The sequence below is a fragment of the Schistosoma mansoni genome, chromosome 2 (assembly GCF_000237925.1).
Source record: "Schistosoma mansoni strain Puerto Rico chromosome 2, complete genome".
In the NCBI taxonomy this organism is placed as follows: domain Eukaryota; kingdom Metazoa; phylum Platyhelminthes; class Trematoda; order Strigeidida; family Schistosomatidae; genus Schistosoma; species Schistosoma mansoni.
Window position 1 is genome coordinate 23,846,742 of NC_031496.1, and position 25,351 is coordinate 23,872,092.

Here is a 25,351-nt window from a genome sequence, read left to right on the forward strand (position 1 = left end):
GGCCGGTATCCAACGGTGGTAATGTCCAGTGCTTCCAGGTTTTCGATGGTGGTCTAGCTTCAACTAACTCATGGTTTCAACTATGGAAAAAACTTAATTCTCCACAAAACCCCCTCTGATCAATAGTCTATATGTCAAAATAAAGCTTATAATAAAAGAAATATAAATATACGTAATCTAGTCACTGAATAGTTATACAATGAGGATATATGTATAGCATTAGTCCATAAATAAATCCCAGCAGTTACCAACCATTATTATGATCACGATATAACACAAATGTTACTATATTCAATCAGTATTTTGTACACTTCAATTCCGACATAATTCGCAATTCTCCTATCATGCGCTTCTTTCCTTGCTTTTCTAATTCAACTACTTATTAGTAGCACAACTGTAGTCAGAAAATATTTCCCGAGTTTTTTGGCATTTAGGAGTGTGAACGAAATAATGATTTTTTGATTTACAGGTAGTTAAAATTAAGTTAACAATCGAGCCAGAAAATCTTTCAGAACAGATGATCACTAAAAGTTAGTTTGATCTTGATTTTTTATCGCCTCACCGAAAACCAGACATTAGACTTCCACTTAGTAGGTGATTTGATCGCAATTGCAATCATAGATCATTGAATCCTAAATCTGTGAGCTAAAATTACTGTGCCCACCCAATCATCTGAAAATTTTTGGTTCAATCACTATGCAAAGGTTACAATAGGGAGGGCTGATGAGTATCTGACTGACATCTAACTTCTCTTCAGTGCCCTTTAGTCTATTAAAATTTTCCCAGTGTTTTAAATAGTAAATGAAAACTCTTTCTTGATTGGTTAGATTTCCAAGAAATAATAGTTATGATTTAATGGTCACATACGAGACTGTCTTCACTGTACATTAAGTATGAAGAGATAACGTGATCTACATAGTTACACTCATGAGGAATTTCGCTTAGAATAGACGTTTAACCCAAGCAAATTTCTATTGTTGTCGTTTAATTATTAAATTATCGTAACTATCATTGGATCTACATGTAAAAATCTGCTAGAATGAGTTGATGTAATAAAGCAAAAACATTCAGAGTCTAGATTTCTTCAGTATTATGTTAAGCCCACCATAAAATTATGACTATTAATAGTTTGTTGTAATTGTAATAATTATTGGTATCATTCAGTACCATTTTGTATGAAAATATGCTATGACTGGGAAATTGAGTATATCTCATGTTTGGCCAGTACTATTTATCAGGTGATGAATATCCTGTGCAAATAGTGTAGAATTGATAGTGTAATCCATTTTGTCACCCTTGTAGTAAACAATCAGATGAGTGGGGACCATCGAATGTATTTGACACAAACTTACAGACTATCTCAATAAAATCTGACAACCATACAGTAAACAGTTAATTTACAAAATAACAGTCAATTGTTTCAATCTTGACTATTCCTTCTGTAAATATCAGTCCATCGTCTCTGATTTCATTGTTCATGCATTTCCATAACAATTGCGTTTCGTTCCCGTTCTTTCCTTATCGATGTTCTACTGAAATACATTCAATGCCCGAACCTCGTCACATACTACTTATGTGAATATAAGTAACCCACACTACACCCTTACTTGAAGAATTCAAAACTCTACAACAATGACTTATTCTATTTGCTCTATAAAGTGTTGTTAAATTGTTTCCCTATGTAACCTTCATGGTACTTACCAACTACATCAGATATTTCCCCAATTCAACATTATCACTTGACCAGTATTATTAATAGCACTCATTCATAAGATTTGCAAGACCTTAACAATCTTTATATAGTTTATATATTCGACTATATATCTTTATTAAATACATTAACTTTTTTTTTACTTCATTGTTACTACCTTTTGAAATAAATATTTTAAGATTCACTTGGTGTTGTTTCCCTATATCTTCCCATTGTTATTTAGGATTGCAATTGATCAATCTCTTGTTGGCATATGTGCATCCTGTGCGGATTGCCTCGATATTGCCTGAAATCTTCAGCTTTATAAGTAAAGATGGATAGTGGCTAGTAGGCAATATCGAGGCAGTCCTCACAGGATGCACATATGCCAACAAGAGACTGATCAATTGCAATCTTAAATAACAATGGAAGATACAGGTAAACAATACAAAGTGAATTTAAACTTCAACCCATTGCAAAAGCAGGCGGCTGTCAGGACTAAGTAGCTGAGTGGATAACGCGATGGCATTTGAAGCGAACGGTTTTGAGTTCGAGTCCCACAGCGAACATCAACTCTGAGATAAAGGTACATCTAGCTGACGAGTCCCAAATAGGATGAAACGCACGTCCTAGATTCCACTACTAGCCATTATCCATATTTGCTTATAAATATTTAACAAAGAATTATTCTTCTTTAATATTTTAAAACAAAATATAATTGTACACATTGTCTATAATGATATGATATAGTATAATGTAATCATTTTTGATGTTGGTTTGTTCTCTGAGCTGGATAGTTTGGTCGTGGAGCTTTCATCGTCCTTCTGAACGACATCATCAGCACAAAATTCGGGTAGAATTGAAGTGTAATGTAATGTAATCAGCTGATAATAATTTACCATTATTTCATCAAATAATCATAAATATATTTTTGATGAACGGAACCGATCTATTGAACACAAGATTGAATAATTGTTTTACTATGTGCAAAACCAATTAATCAATTAATCAGTACTACATTAATCAGTTTACTGTAGATATACAAGTGTGCTTATCAATAGTGTATAGTTCTTGCCAATGTATGAAATAGATTACCCTCTCTCTTTCTCTCTCTGTGTCTCTCCCTCTCTTTCTTCAAAAAGTCATTACTTTTTTTCAACGGTGATTTTTTAATAAAGTGAATGAAGTTTTCTTTAGTACATTCCTTTAATGATACTTATTACAGTGTATTGATAATAACTCTGTCATGTTAAAATTTACTATATGAGATTGAATATAAATTTTAAGTCACTGTTAATAGTTTTGATCTACACTTTGTGTATATGTATGTGAGAGGCTCAGAATTATCAAGTGACTACCATAATCGAACTATAATAAGAATATAGTTAAAACTCATAACACGTTAAATGAAAGATAAATGCTGAAACTACTAAAACACTGAATTCACTTAGTATTGTTTGTTTGAATCTTCCCATTGATGTTTAGGACTGTAACTGGTCAGTCTCCTATTGGCATATGTGCATACTGTCCGTATTGCCTTGATATTGCCTTAATTCACAAGCATTATAAGCAAAAATGGACTAGAGACTGACCAGTTGCAGTTCTAAGCATGAATTGGAAGATTCAAACAAACAATACTAAGTGAATTTAAACTTCACCCCATTGCACAAGCAAGTGGCTATCAGGAGTCAGTGGCCTAGTGGATAACGCGATGACGTTTGAAGCGAAAGGTACTGGGTTCGAGTCTCAGAGTGAACACCAACTCTAAGATGCAGGTACATCCATCTGATGAGTCCCAAATAGGATGAAACGCGCGTCGTGGATTCCACTGCTAGCCACTATCCATCTTTGCTTATAATACTAGAACACTGTTATATCAATGGTTTACATTGATTTCGGAACAATTTCAAAAAATTAATCCATTTCAATAAAGGGAGTATAGAAGGATTTTCAGTAACTAAATTACTTTATCATTTAATTGCACAAATTCTATTCAACTGTAAATAACTTCAAGTTATGAAGGTTAATATTGATAAGAAACCAAGATTTGACTTTTGATGTATTTAAGTAAAATTTAGGCCATTAACATGATATAGTAATAAATAAATTTATTTAATTCTGGTCCTGGATTCGAATCTTACGAGGCGGGATCGTGGATGTGCACTGTTGAGGACGAAACGGCCGTCCAGTGCTTCCAGGTTTTTCATGGTGGTCTAGCGTCAATTGAATCATGATCTCAACTACATATAATTCTAGTCATGTTTACTATGTCAAAGAAAAGTTTATTACATTATCCTTCTAAAATGAGGTTAGCGACCCCATCCCGTAGAAAACCAACTCGCTAAAAAAAACGCTAACGCTAACCAGAAAACTGCTATTTTGACGCCACAGTAATAAAATAACGTTTAAAATTCCACATGATCATGATTAGTCAATCAATTTGGACACTATTATCAGTATGGGGTTGTGGAGATTGTTGAGTTTTTTTAATGAGATCATGAACCGACCGATGTTGGACCACTATTGAAGACCTGGAAGCATTAGATGGCTGTTACGTCCTAGTAGGAAACTCCTCAGCAATGTGCGTTCATGATCCCGCACATGGGACTCAAACGCAGGACCGTGGTACTCGTGTGCGAATGTTTAAGCTCTAGACTATTGAGCCGGCATCCAATGTTGTTAATGTTGGTCTCCAACCAATCCACGAAATTTGAACGCAACTTTTTCTTTATTGAAAAATTTTTACAACCATCATTTGCTCAGACTCGACTAAGTAAGTAACACATTAGAATTAATTTTCAGTGATCATTGCTTTACGAACTGTATGAAATTAAATGTGCTGAAATGAATGATTCCAGTTAAGGGAGTCCTAGAGTATGATTGTTTCGAATCAAATCATCAAACAGTAAAAGCTACCTCCCCAAAGATTTACGCCGCCAATCTGACGACTGTTTAAATCTTTTCTGTATTTTCTAAATTTGTTAAAAACCTTTGTTATTATGAATACTAACTGTATATTCTTGCGTACTATTTTAAAAAGCTTATAACTTGTTCTGATTCCAAGTACTGAGAAATTCAAACGAAAAAATACCTCAGTTCTTAACAGACTTTTTCCCTTATCTATTTTTTTTGAAAAAATGGGATGTAGATACACATGATAGATGAGAGTTTAGTTGTAGCAGCTGAACTGGTAGAAATTCTATATGATTGAATAGTGATTGGAAGTACTCATCTTAATAAGTAGAAACTTTAATTTTTCTACTCATTATGATAATACGAATACATTACTTTTATTATTCACAATTTGCCCAATACTCACTTTCCTGAAGTGGACCTTAAATGACATGGCTCAAAATCGTTTACAATGGCAAAGGTGCATCCACTCTTTGTGTTCTACTGAATACTAATCTTCTGAATTCTTCATGTCTCTATCCTTTTTCTCTTTCCAAAATTTAACTGGATTATACTCCTTGAATAGCATCTTCAAACCCTAGTCTTTCCGATCACTGCTTATACTCTTACTACTTGTACCACTATGGGATTTGAATCGACAACTTCATCTCTGTGCTAAGGTGGTATGGCAACTTGAACTGATGTACGTACATACGAAGTTCTACGTTGTGACTGACTGACTGACACTTTCCTTAAAATTTTGTATAATATGCTTTTACGTACTTATAATTTATATAAGCTTTAAATTGAAATTTATGGTGGTATTTGTTATGTCCCAGCAAGAATAATGAATGGAATTTTCGGGATCCATTTATGAACCAATACTAGGCGTATATTTTTATTGTATAATTGTTAAGTAACCAAAACTACGCTCTTCCGATCTCCCTTTATTATGAGTTTTATTTTGACCTATGAACGATTGTTATACGATTTGCCATTCTTGAGTTATCCGTAGTCTATTAATTACTGCCCCCCACATTCACAGCCACATTTGGCTAAATCTTGTACAAATGTTGTTTCCTATTTGATGGTACGATGTGGTCAGTTTGTTTGATATGTAAACCCAATATGTTTGAGAATAATGATTCATATTTCAGAGGCTGTTATAGGTGTTCTGGACTTAAGTGGCTGGGCTAGGCAGATAGCAGGACTGATAAGTACTCAAGACTGCTCATATGGCTTTTGTGTATCATTGTTCTGATCGATTATTCACTGCTCTCTAATTGGTGGCATCATCAGGTTATACATTAACAGGGTATCCAGATGGTCACAAGTTATAACAGTATTACTTAATTGATACTGAGTATTTTTCGTTATAGTAAAATTTAAAAATTCTTAATAAAACAATTACTATAAATATATATGGTAGAGAAGATTTGTAGCTCAGGTGGGTAGTTTTGATGGAGTTTTGTTCTCTGAGTTGGATGGTTTGGTCGTGGAGCTTTCATCGTCCTTCTGAACGACATCATTAGCACTTCACTTCTACCCGAAGTTTGTGCTGATGATGTCGTTCAGAAGGACCGTGAAAGCTCCACAACCAAACCATCCAGTTCAGAGAACAAAACTCCACTATAAATATATTCATATCAACAGACGAATATCATTCCGCAATTTTTAAATTAAAACTGGTTTGTAAAATTATAAATTGATCAGAAAAATAAAAAAAGTTATTTTAGCTTTTCCAAATATCCTGTGGACTAACTTTTTTTCTCAGCTGATTTCATCATCTTAGTAAAATCAGCTGACTTTTCCTGATAATCCAATCAGAATACAGTATCAAAGAAAGCTAACCAATCAAATTTAAGGATTTATTTATTTTAAACTTATCTGTTTATGTTAATCGATCAGAAATATTCCAATTTACTATTAGGGAATACATTTGAAATGTTAACGTAATCATCATTAAAAGTTATATGACTTTTTAGACTAGAACTGATTCCCATATATATACAAAAGCAACAGTTATACACTAGTTTCTTCTCCTGTCCCATAGATACCTAGCCATAGTGATAACAAAAATTTTCCTTAAGAAATGAACTTTTGGAAGCTTTCAATGAAATAGTTTACTTCCTAAAAATCTCATCCTATGTTTTACTTTTCTATGGGTATGTAAATATGATTGTAAAATTTAGAATGGAGGGATTAATCGAATACTGAATGGAACATGCAATGTCGTAGTCCTGTATAGTTGTAAATAAGACCATGTTCAAAGTTTCTTTTGATTGTCTCACAATAGGATAGTTCAAATCCTTAGTCATCGGGATATATTACTTCTTACCTGTTGGGATATGTATATATTTGTGCTTCTTTATGAGAAGCATGATTAATTAATCTCATCATCAATAACATCTTCAAACCCTAATCTTTCACATTACTGCTTATACTCTTACTACTTCTACCACTATGGGATTTGAATCGACAACTGCAACTCTGTGCTAATGTGGTATGGCAACTCGAACTGATGTACGTACGTACGAAGTTCTACGTTGTGACTGACTGACTGACAAGGACTCGAAACAGTTATCATATTTGTAATTATTTTGTCCACTCAAAAATTAAGATCCATCCGACAACAATGAAATTCATTCAACAGATAACCAGTTTCATCGATCCGTACATGTCAGTAAATAATTTCAAAACGACTAATTAGTTAATCATTCCTAGACTATATATAAGAACAATTGGTAGATGACTATTGATAGTAAGATTCGACCCGGTACATGTGAGAAAATTTCATCCAGTAATGTTAGGTACTTGTTTCATACAATAGATATTACCACAAGACCACTTGATCTATAGAGACAAATGTTCACTTATTTATTTACGCCTGTTACCCCTCGTGGAGGAGCATAGGCTGCTCACCAGCATTCGCCATCCAACTCTGTCCTGGGCCATCCTTTCCAGTTCTTTCCAGTTCACATTCATCCTTTTCATATCTGCTTCTATTTCCCAAAGTAATGTGTTCTTTAGCCTTCCTCTTTTTCGCTTCCCTTCACCATTCCAAGTTAGGGATTGCCTTGTAATGAACATTGGTGATTTCCTTAATGTATGTCCTATCCACTTCCAACGTCTTTTCCAAATTTCCCCTTCAGCTGGAAGCCGGTTTGTCCTCTCATATAGAAATAAACTCATACTTACTTGTTTCTCAATCCCTTAACTGTCTAAATGCAGCCGTATTAAATTTTTTTTCAAATTATAGGAAACGAAATATTCTTTTTAACTAGTCTGTGTTGGGGTTGCCCAGAACAAGAATGAAAGACATATAATTAAACTATATCCAGCTCAGAGAACACAGCACAATAATATCATCTCAAGATACAAGTCTACATTACTTTTTAGACAAGTTACAATAATGAAGTACACAACTGAACAATAATGGTTAGTTTACTCTAATTATTACGAGAATAATCGATCTATAATTTGTTAGCTTGTACATTCATTACAATCCCATTTATTTATTACAAAAAGGTGTAGCATGAAACAGAAATAACCAGATGAAATCTATTCAATAACGACTATTTATCAATTGAATGTCAACGCTGATAATTTACATCGAATTCAGTCATCAGTCAGTCAGTCACAACGTAGAACTTCGTACGTACGTACATCAGTTCGAGTTGCCATACCACATTAGCACACAGTTGCAGTTGTCGATTCAAATCCCTTAGTGGTAGAAGTAGTAAGAGTATAAGCATTAATGTGAAAGAATAGGGTTTGAAGATGTTATTGAAGAAGTATAATACAATGAGATAAATTTGAAAAGAGAAAAAGATAGGGACATGAAGAATTCAGAAGATTAGAATTTGGTAGAACACAAACAGTGGATGCACCTTCGCCATTGCAAACGATTTTGAGCCATGTCATTCAAGCTATCTAACCATCGATTACTATCATCTCACGGATCTCAACCAGGTAGTCTACACCTACCAACATGGCTCAGTCCAATTGTCAGTGACTTCATGGATTTGTGCCATGTTTTGGTCTGGCCGCCCCTAGCTTTCTTCCAACCTACTCCTACACCATGAAACATTGCACGTCGGCGCAGTCGGTGGTTGGGTATATGTAACACGTGTCCCAGCCATCTCAACTGATGAAGTTTCAGTAATTCACCAATCGATTTGCCATCCTTACCTAGTACCCGTTTCCTAACAACTGCATTACTTACCCGGTGGTCCCAGGATATACGAGCAATGCGTCGAAGACACCTATGATCGAAATAGTTTGCCTTTTACCATGTGAACATCGAGATATGTGTAAATCAAATTAAAGTAGTAGGCTGGATAAGCAATAGCATTATTCTAGTCTAAATAAGAACTATCATTTATATATTCTGTGATTCGCTAATGAAAACTACTCGAATCTCACTTAAGAAATGTCCTAAATTTTAGAAGTATACACATAACCACTCGGCGTTTTTTCAAACTGAATAATTTAATCGAGAATCTGACAGTATTAATTTGAACAATATTCTAAGTTGCTGTCCACAACGAATATGAAAACAATGCAACTGCACCATCCACCTTTGAAAACGTAACTCTACAGGAACACTAACCTGAATGACAAGCTTTTCTTTTTATATATCACAGGTATTTTTAATTGTATGGAGCAATGAAAAGACTGGTTTATTTAATGAACTCTATTATTGTTTACCGATGTTAATCATATGGAACTTGCGAAACGGCATTAACGTGTTTATCTCAACAATTCACAGAAATGTCCTCGATGAAACAGTAACGCTGGTTAATTTGCACAGAGCACATCTAAGCTTTCATTATAGTAATTAGTAACTAACAGAAAATAAATAATCACTCGGGGATTTAATAAGCCTTTCAGGTACGAACAGAATACAGAGTTAGCGAACCATATATTTCTCATGTTCAAACTTCAGGGACTTGACTATCAACAAAATACTACTAGGGTAAACTAAGTCAGTAGTAACTGAGCACTGTATTCAATGATGATGAAACATGTCCTGAAATGGTATGTGTGTTCTATGCTCCTATAAGCCCAAGGGTTAGAAAACCACCCTCTCCTCGATCGCAAAACAGACATTATCAAAATTTACCGAAGGCACTTATTGTTTCAAATGAAACCAAGTTGTTCTGCTGTGTTCGTTAAAGTTTTGAATAAGTCAAAAAGATGTCTAAGTTACCACGAACCACGCCAAATTAATGAATGTTCCAGTATATTTCAAAATTAGCGTAGGCGAAAAGAGATTTTGATTCGTAAGGAACAAATACTATCAAATTACTAGGTGGAATTATAGTTTTTATTAAATAATGTCACGCCCAATGTTCTCTTGTAACAACTACCTAAACTTGAGAATTTAAGGCTTCTCCCATAATTAGAAAACTTTTTTTTCATAAAACACGTAGTGAAGAAACAGTCCGAAGTATATCTAATTGATGAGCTCTTTCGAGAATATTTAATAGCATTTACGCAACTTCAGAATTGATGCACTACTTCTATCTGCAGTCGACTTGGTCCCACACCTCTTTATCTTGATAAGGAAAAACTGATATGCAACCTAGTAAACGCTTATAAATTACGCGACTAAGTTCATAAACAAGTGACAAGTCTAGGTACGCGAGTCAGAGAAGCATTGATACATGTAACCAGAATAACTAAGGCTATAAATCCAACAATCTATGGCTCATGACTAGATCGAAATCCGCATGAGCTTTAAGTGCAGTCTTCGCATCTAAAACACCTGATTTAAAGTACACGAATTGAAATTCATATTTCCTATTTGTCAGTAACCTCAATATAAGGTGATGATAACATATCTGTGAATGTAAACTGATGACTCTAGTGCAAACTTGAGAAGTATTGTCCTAGTGTTAGTTTTGTTTGAACAGATAAACAACAGCATAAAGCCGAGTCATGTTAGAAAATACAAATTACCAGGGTGTGGTTTGTACCATAACAGCGATCGACGGTTGCAGACTTCGTCTCACGACTCTGAATCATTTGCAATGGTGCAGTTGTATGTGTGCTTTATCTTTTTTTCAGTCTTGAATCGTAATATTCCTTCATATGTACCTTTCTAATCTGCTTTTTCTAGCACCTATTCTCAATGCTTAGCATTTTACATTGTCATCGCTGCCATATTATTCTGATCTCTTTTGCCACACATCTTGTTCATCTCATTTCGTCGTGCTAATAAGGTATGTTAATTTAGACCAACGTACATCTTTACTAGGTTCTATGTGTATGACTGATTAACAAAACAGAACAATAAGAGAAATAAAAATAAATTATAGGTAATGGTACTGAAATCCTGTAAACATACAGTTACAAGTGGGTCTTAAACCCGGCAACTAAGAATAATAATAATAATAATAATGATACAATAGAAATGTAAATACAATAAAACAATACAAATATGTGTATAGAGGTAATGAAAGAACAAAAAAAGAGAAAATTAAATAACTCCAACTAAATCAATCACTATTCGTGATCATTACATCACCAAGCTTATATAGCACACACACACACATAACATATAGACACAAACACCGCTTGGATGTCATGAGGTTGAACAAATTCTCCATTGACCCTTGTTCACACACATATATTGTACAAGTAATACGAATGAAATATAAACTAAAAAGGGTCTTGTCGTAGGTAAAAGAAATCCTGGGTTTTTTTTCCTATCAGTATGTATTTATAAATGTATATAACGTATAGGTCATTTTGGTGTTATAATAAGACACAAAAGTCTCTTTGCAAACCAAAAAATGAATGTTAAAATTACTACTACCACTACTATTACTATTACTAGTAAACCTACACGTTAGACAAAACCATCCAAACTTATGTCTTGATAATAAACACTGCTGATATATAGAAAAACTTACAGAATTCTTGAGTAAGCATGGGTGCCACTCAAAAATAAAAGCAACAAATATTATATGGATAAGAATAGGGAATTCCTCCTTTTTTACCGCACTTTTACGCTGACAACCATGTTATACAGTATATAGTTGTGTTGGTCTAAAGAGGTGTGGTTCTGGAAAAAAAAAACTATAATGCAACATGTTTCATAAAATGAAAATACATTGGAATTCCAACGTGAGAAAAGTCCCATAAGTAGGGGTAGATGATAATAATAATAGTAATAATAATCACAATAAAAAATGAAGCAACAAATGCCATAGAGATGGATTAGAATTGATTGACAATTACGATTTATTAGTGTATTTATATTCACAAAAAGATTAATGATAAACTTTGCAAAGACCATCGGTGTGCGAAGAAAATCAAAATTAAAGGCATTGAATAAATATGAAAAAAAAAAACAAGTTGTGTTGTAGGAGGAGCTGATATCGTCTTAATATTGGTTTTGTCGTGAAAGGCGTGATGAAAATGAGAGGAATATATCAAAGGTTTAAAAAGATCCAAAATCCTGTCCATGATCTTACAGTTTTCGAATTTTAGGACAACGCACTTCTGGATTGGCGCGAGCTAGTTCAAGACGACCATTTGCTTGATAATCATAAGCACACTCGTGCTGATCGGAATATCGATGTAATGAGCAGAACAGTCCATCGCAGCGGCAAGCGAAACCTACATCAGGCCAAAATAAATCAAGAAAGACGCGATAACTCCTAAATGTATGTATAAATTAACCAGTAAAAGATATTTCAGAGTACCTACACTTTTAAAATCAAACGAACAGAAAGAAATCTTCAGGAAGGCCTGCATGTTTTGGCTCAGTGACATTTATTGCAAAAATGTTTTGCATCCAAATAAATATACGGTTCTTTAGATACCAACTATGTCTTTAAATTAAATAGTTAAATAATGGTATTATTAACGTCTTGATGAGTATCAACAATCACGACATAACTGTAGCTATTATTCAGATGAAGGAGTCAAGTCATCCAATTGATCTCAATAAGCTAAAAGACTTGTTAATTAAAGTCTTACAGGTCAGCTGGAGGATGTTGTGGCTGAGAATAGTGGGTGTTATATAAGAGAAGTGTTGTTAATACCACTGTGGTGGCATTTTCCGGGAATAACTGGTATTCGCAGCGATATTTTTTACCACAGAGTGAAAGGAGGGTTTACAAACGTCGACTTTGTCGATATACATTGAGCATTGTGATCATGCTTCCAGGTCGATAAAACCGACATTAACACTGTTCGTTCTTCTACCCACTCAATAAATGTTCCTCTACGGTTTGGGTAACGAGGAAATGACAATCTACATACCTTTAACAATATATATTTGACCCGTCTGCCATGTACTCACAAAATTTCCTACGAGGTCTTTTTTTCTCGCTATCGATTATTCTTTACTGACAAGTTGGACCGATACACATTTGTGGTATTCATGACTATGACTGACTAGTCAATGTAGAGAAACTGAAAAACTGATACTTCAAGTATCTAGAAACTTGGTAAGGATGGCAATAAGTGGAAGATTATGAAGAATACTTCCACGCTGAAAGTGAGCTGTTTAACTGAATAAAACTAGCTTAACTTTAATGAATGACTTAATGAACGATCGAAATTGATACTATACCAGATTATCTATTTTAGATAAAACGGAGGAAAATATGCGTGTATCTATAAAGTCACTTGATGTGTCAAGGGATGTTACGTAAACTGTCTAGAACTGTGGGAAGGCACTTTTAAACTAGTAATAAGTGGGACATTTCACCTTACATGTTATCTAAAAATTAAGAAAATACTCACTAACCTGTCAATCCAACACGCTTGCGACACCAAGTGCAACGATTGACGCCAAGAACGGGACGGGAAGCTGACAAGTCGGCTGAAATAGTATAGGAAATATTCACTTACATCACAAAAAGCGGATTATTTGGTCAGTGATCGGTAGACAACCTGACAATACACATACCACTACCTTATCGGTGGCGAACGGCTAGTATCGAGTTTGAAAAGACCGTAGAAATAATACGCAACCTATTTGCTAATTACGGACTAATGTATTCGGTCTTGGGTCACACTTTTAAGTGAGGATTAATAATACTATCCAATTGCACAAAGCAAAGTACCTGGAGTGGGATCCAAAGTTGTGACTAAACGGTTTCAATCCAGGATGATTCAATTAATAAGCCACTGCGTGGACTCCACCAACCAATGTAGGGAAACAGAATGACAATTAAATATACACAATGTACAAGATCACACAGATTTGAGAAGCTACAAGCTACCTACATTCGCATTAGCACAATAACGTTGGAAGTAAACGTTATAAATTTGTAATACCAATAATGATAACAAAATAGGAGCAGGAAAATAATTGAATAAAGTAGTCAGCTAATCACAAGCAACGTATGAACTTAGCACAAACGTGTATCGCCTCAAGTCGCTACACCATATCAACATAATTAAAACAACCCATAGTGTTATTGAATAAGAAAAAGAAAATTCAGCGAAGAAAAATCAACATAAGATGGGATTTATGAAGTTGAATATCAGAGTACTAATAGTATCAGTGACAAAATATCAGACAAAGTATGATTAGAGAGGAAAGTAAAAAATAATTTTGAAAATCATGATATAAAAGACAAGGAGTGAGTACACCAACGTCACTGTCATCGAGTTTGAGTTATACCTGGACAGAGCAAAAAACAAATGATTGAATCATAGCATATTTTAAATACCATACCTTTGGAAGTTTCTGCAGAGTCTGAGGGATTTGCCTTTCGTTTAAGTGTACGAGATAATTGGGAAGATGTAGTAGGATCTGATTGATTAGAAGTGGAATCTTTGGGAGAGTGTTCACAGCAATCTAAGAGCTGTGACTTTCGATTATCCGATCTATCAATTGAAGTGGAATGAACAAGTGTAGCTTGCTCCAAGGTAGAATCACATTTAATATGCTCCTGATAACATTTGGAACACATATCTTTAAACCGAACACTTCCATAGAAGCCACAACCACGTTTACACATATTCTTGTTTTCAGGTTTATTTTCCAGCTCTGATGTTTCGTTATTCTGTAAGCACAAATTAAAAAAACAATACAATATAAATAATGTTCACTAGTTAACAGGAGTTTCTACATAAGATATGCATATTGAAAATAGACTGACTGACAATGAAGATGGTTGACTTCAGTTTTCAAATAATGTTATAACAAAACCTAAAAATGTTGAGTCAAACAGGACAAAATTCAACGTGGGTTACATGATAAAAAATACTTAATATATTAGCGCAAATATCGCAATAGTGGCACTTTGAACCATCCGTCAAAGGTAAAAGAACCATTCATAAACTTACCCTGAGCAACAGTAATCAACAAATATCCAAATAACTTCAGCTGGTATACGGGTACTTATCCATCACCAATGACTTGCTATGTCAACTTTTCAAATCTTGTTTAATTATTGTGTGACCCTTCAATTTCTAATTCTAGATAATTATCACCTCATTGCTCTAAATCTTTTCTCAACTGACTCGAATCTTACGTAAACCCACCAAAACTTCTATAATTATCACATAGTTAATGTTATCTGTTTCTGAACTACATCCAATTACTGCCCTACACCCCTTCCATATTTCTGAATTCTGTCTGCAAATGACCTCATGGCTGTTTTACACCTATATATGTGCAGTTGCTATCTGTAATCTTCGTTATTATAATTCTCCGTCATTAATTTCAATTGCTTCTTATTGCGTGATACCTTAATGTTACACTTTAATGGTTGGAAGCAGCTGCTGAGAAACCAAGAAATATAATGTATTAGTTTTACCCCCTCGTGTTTTGGTTTTATTCAAAATCGTAAAGGGAACCAAATGCATGAAGTGATTTGCTACTTTGCTCAAGATTTAGATGCAGACAAAAGGTGAATACATGTTTTTTGTGACCAATTCTGAACAATGTTGCTAACCAATGGTTGCGATAATCGCAAGGACCCCAAACAGGTAGTCTGTGCCTACACACATGGCTCATTTCAACATTGATTGACTTCTCGGACTAATACTCTCTTTTGACTTACCCTTACATCATCTAACATTGTGTACAGTGTAGTTGATTAAGGATACGTTCTACATATCCCAAACAAGTTATCCGATGAAGACTCATTATAAATAATCACTAATTTTTCGGACTTTATTTTCATACTAAATATCATCACAAGTGTATGTGTGGGTTTTTTTTATTTAAACACATAAATATTGGTACAAAAAGCACCAGATAAATATTCGCCTCACAAATCTCATTCGATTTGTGTGAGGGCTGAGATACTGCCCAGGTGCCCAGATTGAAAATATGTTGTCCGAATATATATTTTATTTTGTAAAGCAAGAATAACGAACATTATGGAATGAAATAAATCTACTTTAATTCGAGTGCTCCAATGCATCCCCCATACGCAGTGATTTTTACAAATAAATGAAATGTTTTACAATGTGTGATGTGTGATGTACAAAAAACTCATCTAGTTTACCAGGGAGAAAAAATAATCATAAGTGCTTTCCATATTCATACGAGTTCAATACATAAAATAAACGAGAATATGACGTGATCAGACGTAAGAAACATATATTTGTTTATTTGAACACATAAATATTGGTACAAGGGGGCACCAGATGTAGTCCCATGGTAGTTGGTGACCAACAACTGGTTCATACGCCATTTGTTCCCTCAGGATCCTGGAACCCATGTGCACCGCTGGTTTGGAATCAGGATTTTACAACTACCCTCGGTGGACTCGCCGTGTTATTATTACGGTGCACAAAATAATGGAAGTGAGAATAGTTGTCAAAAAGGCATTTCTAATCGCCTTAGCTTTTATAATGCATTGTTCAAATACAATGCCATCGCGTCGCTTTTCGTAATTTGATTAGTGACTAGACGGCTGCAAACATGTCTGAGAATCTGCTAACCTAACTAAAGATAATTTATTCAATAAATAAACTGTACTCAGTAGTACCCGGAATATGGTGTTCATTGAGACTGCTGTGAGCCACAATATATGCCAAGCTACTGTTTTCTGAGAGAAAAAGGAAGGATTACGATAAAACTTTCAGTGCAGTCATAGCTTATATGTCCTTGTAATAAAGCGGACAATCACTTTTAAGACATATCACTACCCTAAATTGTCCGGTTGGGTATTCTATATTTGACAAATGAATCAGGTCGATTAATCAAATTGGCCACTCGACTTCCAAATATCGCATTAAATATTCGGGTTTGAGCTGCTGCGTAATATCCCCAGTTTTCGCATAGTTGGTTCACACACGTGTATGAACCTAGACAGCAGTTGAGTTAGGATCATTAATACAACTCACTAAAACAGGTATTATATATATATATATATATATATATATATATATATATACTTGCAAAGCTTCATGTAAGGGATTAAGGTACTACCTGATAAGTTAGACAAACGTGGAGGCAAATTTAGACCCGCTATCCAACAGCACATTTGATCACTAAGCTATTCCTTTCAAGTAATTACATTAACAAGTGTCGACAGACAACGTCCATCAGATTATGAATGCTTTAGTTTAAAAAACAGACTCCAGGCGCTTGACTAAAACCCCATTACCGACAGAAACATATTTAAAACAGCCGTCATAGTTCCATTCGGTCTTTATGAATATCTAAATCTTCCGGACCAAGAAACGCTGCCTAAACTTTCCAACCGTGTGCATAGTGTTTATGACTTTGCATATCTACGCACTGATGATCATCTGATAGCAAGCACAGACAGCTCCACCTGCATCTAGATCTTGTTTTTCAACGACTATAACAACAGGGCATCACTGTAAACATTCAGAGTTGCCAAATGCGGTCCACTTCATTAAATTTTTCTGGCATACCACTGAAACTCAAGGTATTTGCTTGTTCGAAGAAAAAAAGGTAGCTCATAACCGACGACTTTCAACATAATGGTAGGTCTCTAACGAAGAATTATACCCAACCGCGTTTCTTATGAGATTATCAACAAACCAATTTTGAGAGTCAAGAACAATCAAATTGCAGAGCAATACAAGGGAAGCATTCATCACCGTAAAAAAAGATCGCCAAGTCAACCGTGTTTTCCGGTCACGACACCTAAGCACCTACTAGCATATATGCAAACATCCGACTCGGCAATCGGTGATCTTACAGCAACGGATTCATCTCCAGAAAGTTGCAAGATACTGAATCGAGGTACAGAACTTTCGGCGGGGAGCTCCTAGCTGTGTGGTGTAGTATGTGTTTGAAGACCAGGAACCCACCATTTTCACGTGTCGTCAACCTCTAGATCTTTATAACTCATCGTCTGACAAGTACTCTCCTCAATAATCTACTATTATACATACATCTTACTTGAGACATGTTCCTGATGTAATTAATGTAGTTTTAGATGCCTTGTCACAGATAAGTTATCGAAGCGTTTTTAAGGGATCAATTTCGTTGAACAAGATTAACTTTAATGAAAGGACTACCATGTCCATCACAAGTCACTGATAACTCCAAAGCCCCAGCTTAAATTAGAACAGGTAAAGACAACTTACTACTAATTCATTCAGAAATAAAGATCGCTTAGCTATCCCGAAATAATATCATTGCAACGTCTTAAATATACTGCACTATATGTAGTATCCAGGTTTTTGAACCCTGCTACCCCTACCTCGGTTTGGACAACTGGATATTCACTAGCCCTCAGTGTAGCACATAGCTAAGTACAGGAATCTAAACCGGGTAAATGAGTGTTAAATAAGTGTGTGCAATAAATAAGTGTTTGAGCAACCAGCGAGCTTATTTCGCAACGATTTCGCCGGCTGAGTGAATAAAAATGTGGAGTGGTTTCACTCTTGCGCACATTGTCAAAAATCTGTTTGTTCCTGATTCCTAAGGCAGATATCGACCGCGTCAATCTCGATCACGCAGGGCCCTACCAGGACAAAGTGGGAACTTCTACTTCCAAACATGTATAGACTGTTTAACAACCCAAAAGCACTGCCTAGCAAGCATGTCATTGTTGAGAAGGTAGCACGCACTTTTCTCGAACTGAAAGCTGTAAACTTTGGTTTCTCATCAACTATTTAGACAGATCATGGAAACCAATCTGAGTGAATTATTGCGCCTTCTAGCTAAACATTGGAGGGTCAGGAGACATTAAAAGATCACCCTACTACCCACAAGTCAACGGTATGGTAAGACCATCGATAGTTGAAAGCCTCGCTACTAGCCGTAAATATGTCACAGTGAATAGACGCGCCTTTACTTATCTTAACACGTTGACGATCGTTAATAATGATTACCTAAACTCAAGGGTCATGGATCCAAGTAACAAAGTATGGAAAGTACTCCAGTTGTAAAAGCAGGTTAGTCGATATGCAGCGCGTGTTCCAAAGATCATTACGACTAACTTTAAGGCTTAAGACAAGTTGATCACTAAAAACTGATTTGAATAGTTGGAAACCAAGCACTTAATAAAAGTAATGATAAAGATGACCTAAGAAGGTTCATAAAACACCAGAATTTCACAACACTAGCACATATAACCGATTATGTATAGCCGGTTATCGAGATGACAATATGTAACATGGTGATCAAGGATTAGTTTGGTAAAATACTATCAGGCACAGTACCGCATATCAACTAATAAACTGCGTAGATCAGTCAGTATGTCGCAGAAGATAACCAAGCGGTAAAATAGTACATCACTAGGAAGAATGTGGCTAGTTTGAACTAAACTGGTTTTACTAAACAAGTAGGTAAATGATTTTCGAAAATAGGTTTATAAATTGAATACAACTTGAGAAAGAAAAGAGTACTACCGTGGTCATCTACATTCAGCTTTTTTTAAACGTGTAAACGTATAAACTCTAGGAAGACCATCCATAAACTATAACTTGAGTTTGGCTAGGCGGGTTGCGAACAAGTCATCGATCTTTAGAACTTATTACAGGCTGTTACTCTGTAAGATTATTCCATATCACATATACGAAACTTATTGAAACCACCTTAACTGTATTGTATTACTTTTAACGTACAAAGAATTGCACTGGTATTCGTGATATCTTCAGATTTTTATTTACAATGGATAGTTACCTACGAAGATCCTAGTTGGGTCTCCCAGTACTGAGTTGCACATTAATAAGTGTTGATAAAGCTTAAATAACAAACTGAAAGTCTGGGGTACAGTTAGAAAGGTACTGATTACGATAAATCAACATTTACATCTAGTTTACGAACGGTTAATTATATATAACTAAGCTGTGAAATCTGGTTAAATTATATGTCCATGATTCTTGGTGCACATACGATGTCGTGTTACAAATTAATTAAAGTCACTGAATCAAACCAACTAGCGTCATACCATTCTTAAAAACTATTAATGAAAGACAAACCCCTTGCCCGCCACAGCCGACAAGGCAATAGGAAGATATCAGATGTGCACTGAGCACAGTCGAGACAAACAAAACTACCACTCCCTCCTCTATACGAAAAGGTAGTATCTAAATAAATGCATGAATCTTACACCATAAATGATACCAAAAAATAGGTAACCTGTTAGACCTGTTGACGTCAAAATAACACAACGTCAGCACATTAGATAGAAGTTAGTTTGTATTTTCGAACAATACATAGACTGCATGTAAATAGGATTACTTCCCTTAACCTTGTTCTCAATTCTGCTTACCTATGGCTATATACATTGAATACCTGCATCGAAAATATCGTTTACTGAAGCAAAAGTAGAAAAGATGTCGTATGGTAACATATGAGTACCGTCAAGAAATAGTCTTACAAGCGTTCGACATTGATGCTGACTTCAGCCTCAACTTTCCTAAACAGAATAAGGAGACTGTTCCCTCCTTGTCACCTGTGTCTGTGCATGAGAAGAGTTCTCTTAGTTACAGAGAGGTGTGATATTTGCTACATTCCTCCTCAGTAGTAAGTAAATTCCGTAAACAAGTGACATCGACGATTCCGAACGACCGCCTACCACTCACAGGCTAACAGGTTGGCAGGACGATTTCACTAACAGTTAAAAGCTTCCCTCTCAGCTGCAAACATTCAACAGTAGACCGACGCACTTCTACTCATTTTACCCGGTATTCGCAATGCGGTGTAAACTGACGTTGGATACACAGCAGCACAACTCGTTTGCAGGACGAAACTCCGACTTCTAGCAGAACTCGTGGATTCCTCATCTTTTTCAGCGAATACGGATCTAAACTCCTACGAGAGCATGTTTACAAACGCCATGCGTTCAGTTAAACCTGTTTCCACTAGATCGCAGGCAACTGATGTTTCCGTTAAACCTATATCATGACATGGTCCACACGTCTTCGTACGTTGTAATTCCTTAAGAAGCACCATAGAAATGGCATACTAAAGAACCTTAAAAGTCCTTTACCGCCAACCGAAATACTTTAACATCTGTAAGAACGGAACTAACGATGACGTCAGCATTGACCGTATTAAAGCCGCATATTTAGAGGGAAACACTATCGATGCTGATGTCCCTCCTGTACACGAAAAAGGTGGAAGCCTCATAATTCCGATGCCTTCACCGATGATAAAATATCAAAACGAAACGTCGATGATATATGAAAACCAGCAAAACCTGCGTGCCTTAGAAAAAGGGTAAAACTTCCAAAACACTCAAAAGACTACTGAGTGTAGGTTATTGCACAACGATTACTTGTAACTCATTTGTTGGTATCGTTGTGTCAAAAACCCAAACAAAAACAAACACTTTCTTCCTAACATGCTCATATATGTATATTTTTTGCTTTTCTTAAAAAAATCCAAATATCGCATGTTATTAATATGCATTTATACCAGTCTTTTCTTTTTTTAGCACGTTTTATGTCCTTACGCACGTACGAATGTATTTTGACATGCACCTAAAATTTCATTTTCTTTTCTTTTCCAGGACGGCTGGAAAAGATGAAGGACTGGCGAAAAACACGATGAATAGAAATTCTCATCATACATTTTTTCAATTGTTATATCGAACCACATGGATTCCTATATTAAAGAGAGACTACCAGATTCTGCTAAACTATCGGAAGACTGTTTACCGACGGCGAGTTCGTTGGGACCAAACTTTTTGCCGGCCACATCTTAGGGTCATCATTGCGCTACTAGGAGGGAGAGTGAGCTGTAGCGGTAAATAAATCCCCAAAATAGGCAGTCCCGTACGTCTTCGACATTGATGCTGACCACGTTAGTTTTGCTGGACACATCCTAACTGAAGGCGCTCTCTCACGCATCCGCACCAGATCACCAGTGGGTACAACATGCTACGCATTTCTTACAACCGTTAGCCAGCTTAGATCAAACGCTTCCCAATATATCGATGGCTTCCCGAATATGTCTTCGGACCCCTTCGTTTATGACTTCTAATTTGACTGGGTTGGTATACTTCGATTATAAAGGTGTTACGTGTGAGGGTGTTGTCAAACCCCAAATACCTGTAGCATCTTTGCCTGTTTATCATTCAGATTTAAAAGCAAAGTTATTTCATGGAACCTGAGAAATGCAGACTATCAATCCTCATCCATTTATTATTGCTGTCTGTCTGCTCTGATGTATACCAATAAAATATGTTCTTCCAACCCACTTTTTATTTGGCCCATATTACCACCGTTTCACAAAATGGTTAACCTAGGTTTCTTATACGAGAGTAGTTGATGATCTATACTTTGTTGTCTTCGCTATCCATGGAAACAGTGACAGGTACTAACGAGTAAACTTAATAAACATCTACAGAACTAAAGTATTTGTCAATCACTTCTTTCAAAAGACTCAAAGGGACGCCACATCAGTGAGTCAAGATCGTATCCCTCCAGTCCTTCTGTAATGAACTAGTCACCAGTCAAATCTTTTAGGCGAACTGAGCAGGATTCATTTCATAGTTCTTAGCACCGTTTTAGTTTCTCTTCTTCGAACATGTTCCAAGTAAGCATGTTCTTAGACTGAGGGGATGTGCTGAAGTAGATTTTTCAAGATTAGACAGAAAGGAAACATGGAAGGCAGTTTCGAGTAATTTCAGTGTTTGCCACCCAATATTCTGAAAGCAAGCTCCAAGAGCGAGTGAACTTTATTGATCGCAGGATGTCAATGGGGAGATACATTCAAAGCATAACACGTAGTGGTTCATACGTCCTTTACAGCGATGAAGAATTGTTAGTTTTAGAATACGATATTGTCTAAAATGGTTCGGTAGAGCACTGTGACCATTTTACTGCGCCACCCCGTATGACACGTTCCTCGTTCCCTCAAAAGCTAGCCTGGGAGTCCCACGTTGTCAACCTCTCCCTATTTTTAAAAAACTGTCCATCTCAACCATTATCGCCTTCTTATTTGTTTGTCTTCGAGGTGCCGTTTGTAATGAGTCCAGAAGTTAGTTATTGTCAGCATTTGTCGTAACTAGTATATCTTCACTGCCAAGTCCAACGTTATCTGGTATTTTGAAAAATACTCTACATAGGTACTGTTTGGCTTCGCCCCCACAGCTTCTCGTGTACAAAATCTACATCTTGTATCCTCGTATACATGTTCGTCATCGTGATAGAACAAATCGCTTCGCTTACTCCAACTAAAGCTCCATATCCCTCAACCTGAAATTAGTTTGTTGTGTCAGGTGATATCGAAGCTTGGGACTGGTTTGCAGAGTCAGATTCTCGAAAGCACATCCTGACTGCTCAATCACTCGAAGTCACTGGCGCTCTAACTAGCCAGATTCATCACATCAAGTCTCTTTTGTACTAATACTCTTGCATTGTACTAACTACCTGAGAGGGTCGTCCTTCAAAGTAGATCACATAAATCACTAAATCAAGTATTCCACAACATTGAATTAGGAAAATTTCTGGCAAACCAGAATGTTGAGAGTGAGAGGTTATGATGATATTTGATTTTAACCACACGATCTTTGAGGTTGAACATATAATTACTAAAAAGATTCACATGTGACACTTAGAGAACGTTAAAAATGGTGAACGCGAGAACAACTAGTCGGAAACGGAATATCCTGAGTTGTATTAGTGTATTGACACCCACACGGCAGAACGTCTGAACGATGCAAAACGACTCTTGAGATAACATATTCCGAAACATTTTGTTTTGAAAGTAGAGGACCAAGAAACTATGTTAGTTTCCAATGAGCTCCTGTGTCTGCCCTATCTTCTCTTAAATGGGTTGATCAGAGGTGTATACAAGACTTTTTCTGATGGTAGAACTTAAGAATTAGCTACACTGTAGTGAATGAGAACACCAGCGAGGACAACCAAATGTTTTTGAACACAAGATTACGGAATCTCTTAGTAAAATATAAGAACCATACAGTAAATAGTTCACTTGCAAAATGTCAGTCAGTTGTCTCAGACTTGACTGTTCCTTCGTTTCCACACCAATAATTCTCTGTCCTTGTTCTCTTTTTGTTATAGTTGTATTTTTGCTATATAAACGACCCAGCTATTCCTATTGCTTAGTATTCTTATACGATGACACTCGACAAGAGCCCAAAATCAGAACACGTTGAACAGGAATGAAATTGTATTCAAAATAATAATGATAAGTGAACAGCAATCAATAGTTTAAATAATGTTCATATATTTATAGTATATACATAAGAAGCTTATAGATTTTTCTGCAATAATATGCCCAGGCTGATCGATTTAAAATTAACCAATCAGCGCTCAGCAACACTATCATGCATAAAACATGCTTAATCCCGGAATTTGAAACTCACTTGCTCTAACTTACGAGCTGTCATGATCCAAGTAAAAAAAAGAGAATAAATGAAAGCATTTAACCGCTTGACAACCTATTTCACATATCAACAATTTCACTCTGTTTTTAATATCTTAGTTCTACTCGAGTCCCGAACATGTCTGTTTATAATTTGGACCTCGAATATTCTACATTTAAAACTGTCTTTGAGAGAGAAAAGAAATGAACACCTAGTGAATTGGTTTAACCATGATAATAATAGTGTAATGGATATAGACTTTTGAGATAAACGAATAATTTAAAAAATAAAGTAAATAAGAAAAATCAGAAAAGAAAATAACAACAATAATAGTAACGATAATAATAAACCTTCAGTGCACTCGGATAAATACATGTAGATTTATGTAACAGTATACAGAGTGAAGTCGGGTATTAGTATAAACATTAGTGCAATAATAATTTAGAATGATTCCATGATAGTCACAATTAATTGCAAAAGACAATGAAAAATAAATTTCTATATGTTATATAATATATGTGGTGAAGATAAAATGAATCTGAGCAGTTAATTTGTCTAAGAGTAACATAGGGTTTTTTTTCTTTTTAGTTGTAGACTTTGGATGTTTAGGAATAAAATACGTTTAGAAGGACAAGAAGAGATGAAAAAATATCTAATATATCGAGAGAACAATAATAATATTAGGAACAGTAATAATTACAAATACAAACATAAGCAGACTTCATATATTAAGATGAGTATATAACAAAATATACGTGAAAATTTTCGAAGGTTTCACTTTGCCTTTCAGTCAGTTAGATAGATGACGGACCTTTTTTCATAAATCGTTGTTAAGCATGTTGATATTCATTAGGTGACACAAGCCACTTGCGGAAAGAAAATCATCAAGAAGATCGGCATACCTCATGTAAGAAACTGTTATTTGAGAATAAATTATTATTATTATTATTAAGACTTCGGAACTGGTTTGTAGTTTCACTGCATCGAAGGTTCACTGGCATTCTGTTCCACATGGTTGAGT

General features: G+C 35.5%; 2 protein-coding genes across 2 annotated transcripts in view; one reads left to right on the plus strand and one right to left on the minus strand.

Annotated features, from left to right (window-relative positions):
• Positions 1–6,969, plus strand: part of Smp_180940 (hypothetical protein) — a gene marked incomplete at both ends in the record, with an annotated part of 43,199 nt that extends 36,230 nt beyond the window's left edge. The window contains one exon of the mRNA XM_018796150.1: positions 6,879–6,969. Within this exon, the coding sequence (XP_018650392.1) occupies positions 6,879–6,969 (91 nt within the window). The remainder of the gene's footprint in view (positions 1–6,878) is intronic.
• Positions 6,970–10,881: 3,912 nt separating this feature from the next.
• Positions 10,882–20,032, minus strand: Smp_105210 (putative zinc finger protein). The gene is made up of 4 exons (XM_018796151.1): positions 19,942–20,032; positions 14,286–14,616; positions 13,350–13,424; positions 10,882–12,211 (listed from the first exon to the last, which is right to left on the minus strand). The coding sequence occupies exons 1-4, from the start codon at positions 19,942–19,944 to the stop codon at positions 12,063–12,065; spliced, it is 558 nt and encodes a 185-aa protein (XP_018650393.1). The 5' UTR covers positions 19,945–20,032; the 3' UTR covers positions 10,882–12,062.
• Positions 20,033–25,351: the final 5,319 nt, after the last annotated feature.